Consider the following 11,214-nt stretch of genomic DNA (forward strand, 5'->3'; position numbering starts at 1 on the left):
TCCACTTTTGTTGTAACCAAGCACCGCCTTAGAAAGTTGTAAGCCCTTAGGGCTCTTATCTGCTTACCTTCCATTCTTTCTTTTTGGCTTGCAACATATGCTATAGATTTAGGGCTAGACATTATGAATATATACCGCATATGTTTCTCTTTTGTAAATCACATTGGACTTAATGGAAGATACTTCTCTTATTATTGTTATCATAAATGAATATTGTGGATGGATTATTGTAATTATTTCGGGGCGTTACAACTTGGTATCAAAGCGTACCAGGTTTAAATACTTTAGATACGTGGGAAGTGGTTATTAGCACAATGGGTTTGTTTCGCTTGGCAGAGATATTTGTATGTATGGTATACTTATGTGATAACATTGTTATGTGATTATATGGATATGAGATTTAGTTCCTAAGATATTGATTGGGTCTACGAATTTCTAGATGTTCTATTAGAAGAGTACTTGATCACTGCTGTTTCTAATTGGAACTCTAGCAATACGACGAGACAATCATTATCTGGGAAAGAAATGCGTATGTGTTTATGTGACCACGTGCTTATGTGGAGAAAATTATACATGGCAGAGAAATTTATACATGACAGAGAAAATTAAAATGCCAGAGAAATTTATACATGGCAGAGAAATTTAAAATGCCAGAGAAATTTATAGAGTAGAAAATTTTGAATGAATTGTATATGAAAATTACACAAAGAAATACAGAGAAATTAACCACGCCAAAGAAAATGAGGGAATAAAAAGAAACAAATGAGAGAATAAACATGCCAGGGAAAATTCAAAGAAGAAACATAGTTCAAGCAAATACTAGAGAAATTCAAATGGCGGAAAAAATTACAGACAAAACCACACAAACATCTTCAAGAATAAGTTCAAAATTTAGAGAAATAACATTTTTTAAATTCATGTAGATTTTTATTACGAAATTGAAACCTTAATTAATGAAAGGCTAATGTAGTATGCAATTAACTGTATTTCCATAGAAAAACTCGTTGGATTGTAGAAAACTTACCAGAGTGATGATGAAACCCTAATTACGAACTGATATTCCCTGAGATGAAGATGCAAGGAGATGAAAATGAGCTGACATGACGATGAACAGTGAAAATGGGTTAGAGAAATTTGTGAGGAAGGAATGGAAAAGATTTTGGTAGAAGATAATGAAACCGTAATGTCGATAGTGAAGATGATTGTGAAACCCTAATTCTCATGTTCTCTTGCTCATGAAGATGGTTGGATGTTTAGAATGGAACTGAGTTGTCGAAATCCAGTGGAGTGTTCTCAGTTGATTTGTGAAGGGTATTTTGGTCTAAGAAAGAATTAAAAATGCGCGCGTTCTTAGTTGAGGAACCTGAGGCATCATCCCTATTTTTAGTGTCCTTTATCCTATAAATAACTATTAGTAAAGACCTTAAAAAAAAATTTCCTAATTATAAGTTATTATTTAAAATATATTATATTATTTGAGTGTTATGGCCACTCCAAATGGATTCGCTGTCAACGCCTATCAGTCATGTTTGTTTGGTCTCTTAGGGTGGTTTGGCAACATAGTAAATAAGTAACTTATTTGTTATAAGTTGTCATATTACCTTTCTATATTTTTATATATCTTTTCGTAAAAAGTTAAAAAATCATTAAATAAGTAAATCTTAAACCACCCCTTAGTAGAGTGATTGGACTATTAATCTATAAGGTCTATCAAAATCATGTTTGACTATATTAAAATGCTATGAGATTGTTAGTCTAATGGTACTACCAATCCCTACTAAGGATGGAATTAGCATTCTCATCGGGGAGTTAGGATTATTAATTCAATCCTCTTGGGTTGAAGGTGAAAGTAGGGGTGCAACTCAGGCGGATTCGGTTGGGTTGGGAGGTTGTCCAAGTATAGCCCAAGTTATGCTGAGACCTGCCCAGGCCCGCCCAAGCCCGAATTGTAACCCGAGGTTGCATGTCCAAGCCCGACCCGAGTTAAACCTGAATTGGCCGGTTTGCCCGAATTGCCCTAATTGTAAATGAATTTTATTTTTTTTTTTGTGTGTGCAACTGCTTTATTAAATTATTAAAATTTAACTCTATTTATATTTTTTTTATATAGAAAATCATTAATACTATCAAAACAAATAATTTATATAATGTAAGAGAGATGCCGCGATAGTAGTTCTTACAATTTATGGGTGAAAAAAAAAAAGAGTACGAGTTTATGTTATTTGTATATATAATATATATTCAAATGATTTAATAATCTAAATTACTTTAATATCATGTAATGACTAATAATTTATATGTATATTTAATATTTTTATATATCTATATATGTATAATTCGGGTTTCGGGTTGCTCAGGTTGTTCGACATCTTTGCCCAAGCCCGTCCAAATTTAATTCGGGCTTCTGAATTTTTGCCTGAGTCTGTACTGAATTTGAAAATATCTTGTCAAAGTCTTAAAAAAATTCAAGCTGGGCTCGGGTTGCTCGGGTTGAGCCCGCCCAAGTTGTATCCCTAGGTGAAAGAGCACTTTGCCCTCTTTTCATAAAAAATAATAAACTCACTTTTATGGAATGAAAATCTTCACGTAATTTTATAGATTTATTTCCAATTAACTAATATCACTATGCTAATACACAAACAAATACATTATATCTTACATCTTTAACTTAATACTATCATAATAATAATTGTCTTACTCAATCTTATGAAACTCATAATTTTATTTAACCTAATTCGCGAAACAAAAGAGGCCATAAGGAATTGTGTATAGTAGCTCAATCAAAAATGACTTATTGTTTGATTTGATAAAATTATTGAGTATTCCGAAAGGATAAAATTATACGCACCAACATATATATTAATTAATGTACTAACGGATGATATAATATAATTTTTGCATTGTGATTGAAATTATGCTAACAATCACATCGATCATTACTCTAAAATATAAATCAATGAGTTATTGGCGTTACAATACAATGTAATTGCGTTTAAATTCAAAGACATTGCAACATAACTTTGAACATATATGACATTATAACCAAAGTGGGTGAGTGCCCAGATTTTCTCATGTTAAAAACCACATCAAAAGAATCAGAGAAAGTCCGAATCTCTCTCGGTGCACTTCATCTTCCTGTACTCTTAATTTCATGCCGTTAATGAAATTTTTCTTTGCTGATCAAAAAAAAAAAAAAAAAAAAAAGAATCAGAGAAAGGAAGAAAGATAAGGGACCTTATATGTATGGGGTATGTATGTTCAATTTTTACAATTGCACTTTAATCAATCAACAATTGCAATACAAAAGGGACCTATATGCAATTCTTTTTGCATGTGAAATATGTAATTAAGATGGTGTAGCTTTTTCCAAGATCACAATTGAGTTGTGATTTTGAAAAGGAAAAAAAAATTCTATGTCTAATGGTATTCATTCTTCAGAACCTTTCCTTTGGAGGAAACCCTCAAATCTTTTTTAATTTACAAATACAAACATCAGGAATGAAGTCGCCTAGGGTCTTTCACCTTGATCTTCCAATGCCCATCAGGAAAATTAGCACCCTTAGCTCTCTTTCTCCACTTTCTTATCCTTGCATCCCTTCCTTCACTAAGTGCACAATACGATTGTAGCCTCCTCGGCATGGCTTTATAAACCTGCCACCACCTCTGGTGAGCTGCATCGCTAGCATAACGATGGCGGTCCAACATATCCCAATTACAATCATAGTCCATATAGCACATCCATGGCTTCAAACCCAAGTAATGTATGGTATATATATTCTCAGGGATCATTTGATCATGTACCTTATTGTGATCCCCTACAGATATCTTGAGATGATTCACCTTTGAAGGCCACCGGTGCCACCATGTAAACATTTCATTGAGAAAACCTTGGTCACCCCCATTATATGAAGCCACTCTGTACCTTTTCTCCATTAGGGTTTCAAATGTGCACTTGGATGGCTCAACCAACATCACCCCTGAGTTGAATAAAAACTTATCATTGCCAATAGCTGAAAGCTGTGGATACACAAAGAAACCATCCATGTTCTTGAGAACTATGAGGTCAGCGTCTATGAAAATGATTTTGTCATAGTTTGTTAGCTCCCAAACCCTAAGTTTGCTGTAGTTCCATTCGTTATAGGCATCTTTTCTTGCATATGGGCTTCGAATGCGGTCAATGTGCTTGACCTTCCATCCAGCTGCCCTAAGCCCTTGAAGTGATTTTCGAGAGATGGAGTCATCTGCAAGAAGGACTAAGTCTTTGGTGGAGTTGGTTTGGATTATGCTTTGAGCCAAAGCTATTGCACCGCAAACATAGGTTTCTGAGGAATGGAGGATAGTCACATATGCCTCTCTTGGCCTTTGAGGAGTGATGTTTTGTACTGAGTGGGATGCATAGCGCCTCCATACCTCCCTACCTGCAAATTTCATCCAATTTGAATCGAAATTAATTACTAATAGCTCAAAGAAGATGGAGCAATAATAAGTACAATTGAGAAAGGCAATTTAGTACATGCAAAACTTCTCTTGAATGTTTTAAAATTTAAAAGAAAAGATTTTGATATGGGTCTTTTATATAACCACTAATCATTAAATGAAAATCTCCATTTCATCCATAAAATAGTGAGGATGTAAATCAGACCAAGATGGAAGTTTAAATTTTTATGCTGCCAATAAGAATTAAACCATTTTGCACATAATTATGACGTAAAGCTACAAATGAGTTAAGCCAAGCTTTGCAGGACTCGAGTTTGTTTATTTACTTAATGAACTGAACCCTTATTGAGCTAATAGCTCAGTTTATTTGCAATCTTAATCATGAGTCTTGCCCTCAACTTTTTAAAATGAAAATCAAAATGTTTCAAAAAATAATAATAATAATAGTAATAGTAATGCTATGTTTGGATGGGGGATTTAAGGAGGGATTTGGAAAGAGAAAGGAAAAAGGTGTGTGAAATTAGGTGAAATGTAGGTATATTTTAATCACATTTCACCTACGTTTTCCATTTTCTTTTCCAAATCACTTCTTAAATCTCCCAACGTGTAAGTAAAAGCAATAAAGGAATACATGCATGTATCTTGGTGTGAGGGGTTAACTGCCAAAGGAGGTGTGTTTCACTCCCATGTAAGCAATAATCATCCTCTCTTTCTCTCTCTGAAAACCTCCTCCCCGGGCCTCATTTTGGGCCGGCCGGCCGCCGCCTTCGGCTATGGTGGTTGGCTGGCCCAGTTCTTTCTTGTGTTTGTTTGTTAATTTCCTTTAATAAACTTGATTTCCCCCATTATTTTCCCACCTTGGTATGCTTTGTGGGCTGCTGCGGAGTTGTGGTGTGTTGTTATCATCAAGGAATGCCTGGATTAAGGGTCATTATAGAGGAGGAGGTTGGTTTGGATTGGCTCGAGGACGTCCAAATGTGGTTAGGATCTTCATTCGTGCGCTCTTTCGCGAGTCGGAGCTTGAGGGGTGAACTATGGTTCAGAATTATGTAGTAGTATCGATGCTTTGTTTGGGGTATCATAGGTGTCATTCTGCTTCTACCATAGTTCTGTCTAGTGTTCATTCGAGCGCTCCTCTTCGAGTGGGAGTTTGAGGGGTGATCTTCGTCCAGATGTTTGGAGGTGTCTCAGCGGTTGATCGGTGTTTGGGTCGTCATCTTACGAGTTTTGTAACGGTTGTGTGAAGGGAGGAGTCGGCACAGAGGTGGACATTTCGGAGTAGTTGGCCAGCAAGGGGTTGGACAAGGAGGCGTGGGTGAGTTTGGGTTAATCAATGGAGGTGTGGCCTTGGTTGATTCCGGTGGTGTGGCCTTGGTCATTGGTCGTTGGCTATGGAGTTTTTCCGGTGGGGTGGACAGCAGCATTGGCGTTGGTCAGCAGCATTGTGTATGAGCTGTCTTGGCGTGGTGTATGAGCTGTGTTCAGGTGGGTGGATGGCCTTGGGAGTGCAGCATCATAGGCGTGGGTGTAGGGAGTGCAGCAGCAGGTGTGTAACAGCATGGGAGTGTAACAGTGTTGTCTGGAGTGTAGTAGTGTTGTAGCTGTGTAGCATGGGCGTGTAGCAGTGTAGCAGGTGTGTAGTAGCATGGGTGTGAAGCAGTGTAGCAGCGTAGGTCTTGGGCTATTGAACTTAGGCGAATAAAATATTCAGTTTCATAGGCGTGGGTGGTTGGCCTTGGGAGTGCAACTTGGCTGTTAGAAAAGTTTTTTTAGTTTGTTGTTTAGAGGTATTGCTAGAGCTGTTTGGGTTTTTTGGTGGGTTGATTTTGTGGGGAATCATGTATTTTAATTTCTGTTAAGTCCTTCTTAACTTTTATGTTTAAAAAAAAAAAAAATCGTGAGGCTAAGGGGTTGGTTGTATGGTTGCGAGTAGCAGTAGTAGGGGTATTTTGTACCTTCCGAATCTCTCTCAGTGCATTTCATCTTCCTGTACCTTTAATTTCATATTGATTAATGAAATTTTTCTTTGCTGATCAAAAAAAAATGTAAGCAATAATCAAAATTTGAATACCATGAAGTTATCGCCTGATCTGTCACTTGCTTTGGCATTGTGGTTTAATAATAGCCCTGCTGTTATTTGAATACCATGAAGTTATCAACATTTCAGTTTTAAATTCGATCTTGTTTTTAGGCCTAGTAAAGCGGTTCTCTTTCTAATTAATTATTTTCTCATTTATGAACATAAGGTTCTTATAAATCCACACTAATAATTGTATGTTAATCCACTTGCTTCTCTCTAAGACTTACAAAAATGAGGTGAGATTGACCTCACAACCTCTGCAATAAACACCATTTAACCAATGATAATGCACAAGATAACGATTTAATAGTGATAATTCCATACATCAATCACAGAATGCTTGACATTTGTTTTTTCTCCAAATGACAAATTCATTCACTGATTAATAAATAAAAACAAAAAAAAAATGTAAATCCTTCAAATGTATAAGAATAAAATGTTTGTCATGATTCATGCCATCATTGATTGAAAAAGCTATGATAAGTCACCCAAAGCAACATATTTTCCCTCATTTTTATATAGATTCATTTATAATATATGCTAATCATTTTAGCAAAAGATACGTGCTACCAACTCCTATACCATCCCGTGAATCAAAATTTAATAAAATGGGTCTAACTCATATGAAGTATTTTAAAAATAAATTAAAGATTGTTGTATATTTTTTTGGTTAACATTATAGTAAACTAGTTTAAATGGTAATGGATATTGATATCCAAACATAAAACAATATTTATATACACACAGAATAATATAGGTGTGTCACTTTAAAATAAAAAATTCATTAAATACCTTTTATGTACAGAGTGACCATTAAAATGTCATTCTCATGAATAATATTTTTCAATATTGATTAGAATGTAGAAAAGTTTCTGGCCACTAACAAATAGGGGTGAGCATGGTCCGGATTGGATCGGATTGGGATAAAACCAGGACCAATCCGTTATTTACGGTTCCTAAAAAATTGGAACCAATCCAATCCGTTTAAATCATGGAACCAATCCGAACCAATCCATTTAAATACGGATTGGATCGGTTTAGGACCACGGATTCACATAATTAAATAACAAAAATATATATATAACACTTGAATTTCATAAAAATATAAACATAGCGCTATATTAGTTCCATAATAGCAACATGTTTTTCTATAATAACGACATACTGTTCTAGAATTTAAACAACCATAAGAAAACTGGTTTCACCATAAGTATTTAGACCATTGCAAATTAAAACTTAAAACTAACAAACAAAAGTAATAAAAGAAGATATTATACGATTTTAGGTTTGAGTTTAGATTTTACATAGAATAAGAAAAGATACTATGGGGGAGGATGTATAATAAAAATATAGACTATTTGTATACGGTCCGGATCGGTTCCAATCCGGAACCGTTGGATTCAATCCGGAACCAATCCGTGAACTACGGATTTTTAATTATTCAATCCGGAACCGAACCACGGATTCAAAAAACCAATCCAAACCTATCGGATTGGACTGGACTGGATCGGATTACGAATTTCACGGATTCTTTGCTCAGCCCTACTAACAAACCCACCAACCATTATACTAAATCCATCCTAATTTTGCTAACAACTACTTATCAACCACTATTTTGGACCAATTATCTTCCAACAGTCTTAAGGGTAAAAATATGCTATCGTATGATGATCAAATAAGGAAGGGTTAACTCTTCTTAAATTTAAATATGAATTTGAGAGAATTTGACAGGATTGTGGGGCCTATTACGGTTTTATTTCGATGACCTGAACCATTCGTTTGATATGTCCTCTCATGTATATCATTCATGAAAAAAATTAAATCAAACTGATAATTGTAATTTTTTATTTTATTTTATTGCATTCATTTTAAAAAAACGGATAACAAATATTTTTTTTATAATTATCATATCGATTTAATTTTTTTCTTAAATGATATACACTTTGAACTTTACAAAATAAATAATTTAGATTATAAAAAAAAAATTTGTGACAATTTTACTACCCCTCAAATTTTCAAGTTCATATCGGAAGTTAACAAAACATAAAGGATAAAAAAGATGTTGACAAATAATGATGGTTTTGCTGTAATAGTTATTTTATTGAAATTCCTGTTGATAATAATTTACGGACTGAGAGATCATGAATATTACGGTTACAACCCCCCATTGAAGAAACAAAAATTCTAATAAATGCTCCATTTGACTAAGGTTTGCTATTAATTGCCAAACCTTTATCTTTTTTTAATTTTTTTTTTATCCCTAATTAAAAAAAAAAGGTTGCTATATGTCATGGGATGAATTTCAACATTTTTTCGTCATCATGTATATGTACAAGAATTAACTGCTGAAAATTGTTGTAATACTATGTTGAAAATATTACGTTCAAGAACTAAATCACTTTGTTTGGTTTGAATTTTAAATAACGAGTTTTCAATTTGTACTCTTTTATTTTTACTAAATTTTTTTAATATTTTATTTTTTTTACTTTCTAGATTTACCTAATCTAAATATACATAAAAATTAAAACATTTGTGAATAAATCTAAAAATAAATGCAAAAAATAAAATGAAAATGTACTAAATTTTTAATTTTCTTGTATTTAGTAAATTTTTTTTAAAAAAAATTCACAAATTTGGTACTGACTTTTTAAATATATCCAAATTAAGTTGATTGAAAAAAAATGATTAAAATATTAAAAGCGTTCAATAAAAAATATAAAAAGTGTAAAAACTCAGCAAATAGTTTTTGAAAATTTAAAACCAAGCGGAAATGGATTTCTTAATGCCAACAGAACATGGTAAGCAGTAAAAGTAACTAAAACTCAAATAAAAACGTATTTGAATTACAGACGTGTGGAGACCCAAAATATTTTAAAGAAAAAAGAAAAAATATCATTTTTGTGGAAAGTAGAAAAAATAATATCAAATTAATGAAAAAATTTGCTTAAAGCAAAACTTCTTAAACTTCACCGCTAAACTGATATTAATTTTTTTTTATTTCCCATTAAAATGATATTTTTCCCAAAAAAACACCAAATTTTTTATGCCAAACTTCTTCTATGAAGAGTTTCAGACATTAAATCATACATGTACCTTCACATATACACATACATCAAGACACTTGAACCACCTAACCAATATGACTCTTCAAATTTCAAGACTCATTCATGAACACAACTTTTCAATATATTAATTCAATATTAAAAAATTTGAATTAACTTCCAACATTGACATATTCAAAAAATAATTATAAGCCCAATTATTTTTCAAATAATACTATATGCACTAATTAGTGTGCACACTAGTGTATCAATAGATGGGTTTTGGGTATTTGTAATTTGTATAATAAATAGGATAATTAATGTTATCATAACACTAATTAGTACAATAGTATGTATACTAATTAGTGCATGTAGTACGGTCGTTATTTTTCAGATATATGAAAGATCCTATCTCATCGATATTATTTGTTCTATCAATCCTCACCTTAAAAAACAAAGAAACAAAAAAAAAAAAAAATTTAAATGACTGACCTGGCTCAGCGTAAGGAGGAGCAAGCTGACATGAACCAAGAGGCATAATCACCTTCTGTTTTAATCTTCTCAAATCAGGCTTATACACCCGATACTCCTCTTCATTCCATAACAAGTCATCACATCTAAAAATCTCCCACATGGGCCCACATGAACCGATAAACACAGCATACACCGTCCGATCCTGATTATTTTCCCACCCACTCCTCACCAACAAATTAGCAACCATTAGATTAACTTGTAATCTAAACACATTCCTAACACCACCACCATCATCATCACCGCCATCACCACCACATGGAACCCTAGCTACAACCACGTCCATCTCACCGTACTCCTCGAACCGCGGCATTGGGATTTCCGGGCACGTTGGTGTAGCCCACTTTTCATCTTCATCGATCCATTCAGGAAAGAAGTCTTCCCACCGGAGATCATCATCCACACGATCAAATCCAACGGTGATCATCTCTGCTAATCCATGCAGAAACTGTTCATCATTTTGACCTAATCTTTGATGATCATCAATGTTAACCAGACCAACCTTGATTTTTCTTCTCTTGGCCTCTTGAGCAACCACAGTGTACCATCTAGGGGTTTTATTGGCCGGACGGAGGGTGACCTCGGGGTACTCATCGTGGCGGAGGAGGAAGCCAATGTCGTCCTGGTGAGGCAGCTTTGGTTGGAAATTTAGTGTTAGGAGAAGAAAGAGAGTTAGAGAGAGAAAGAGGAAAGAGAGAGCTAATGGTTTTAGCTTAGAACTGGTTTGTTTGACAGCCATTTCAACCTTCTAAGGTCTCTCTGTGTGATGGGTTTTGAAGGATATTTATAATGGCAGTGACTTTGGTCCAGTCCAAGATCGGACTAGATCGTGTTGTTGGACCCGTGAAGGCTTACCACGGGTCTCGTTTTGATAACTCGAACCATTCAATGTGTAGAACTCGTCGAGTACTATATGCCTGTAAAAAATCACATTGATCGGATATCGATAGCTATATGAACAAAACAGTTTTTTATCAACCATTAATTGTTTCACCGTCTATTTTTTTTATACAAAACTGATTTGATCACATAACTATTGATATCCGATCAAAGTGATTTTTTATAGACATGTAGTACTCGATGAATTCTACACATTAAACAGTTCGAATTATCAAAACGGACCCA

At 34.1% G+C, this 11,214-nt stretch overlaps 1 protein-coding gene across 1 annotated transcript; it reads right to left on the minus strand.

Annotated features, from left to right (window-relative positions):
• Positions 1 to 3,216: 3,216 nt before the first annotated feature.
• On the minus strand, positions 3,217 to 10,880 carry PGSIP4 (plant glycogenin-like starch initiation protein 4). Its single transcript, XM_082914985.1, has 2 exons — positions 10,051 to 10,880; positions 3,217 to 4,418 (listed from the first exon to the last, which is right to left on the minus strand). Exons 1-2 carry the CDS (start codon positions 10,826 to 10,828, stop codon positions 3,493 to 3,495), a joined length of 1,704 nt encoding a protein of 567 aa, XP_082771111.1. The 5' UTR covers positions 10,829 to 10,880; the 3' UTR covers positions 3,217 to 3,492.
• Positions 10,881 to 11,214: the final 334 nt, after the last annotated feature.

The sequence above is a fragment of the Camellia sinensis genome, chromosome 2 (genome assembly GCF_055761805.1).
Source record: "Camellia sinensis isolate YWXY chromosome 2, ASM5576180v1, whole genome shotgun sequence".
Classification (NCBI taxonomy): domain Eukaryota; kingdom Viridiplantae; phylum Streptophyta; class Magnoliopsida; order Ericales; family Theaceae; genus Camellia; species Camellia sinensis.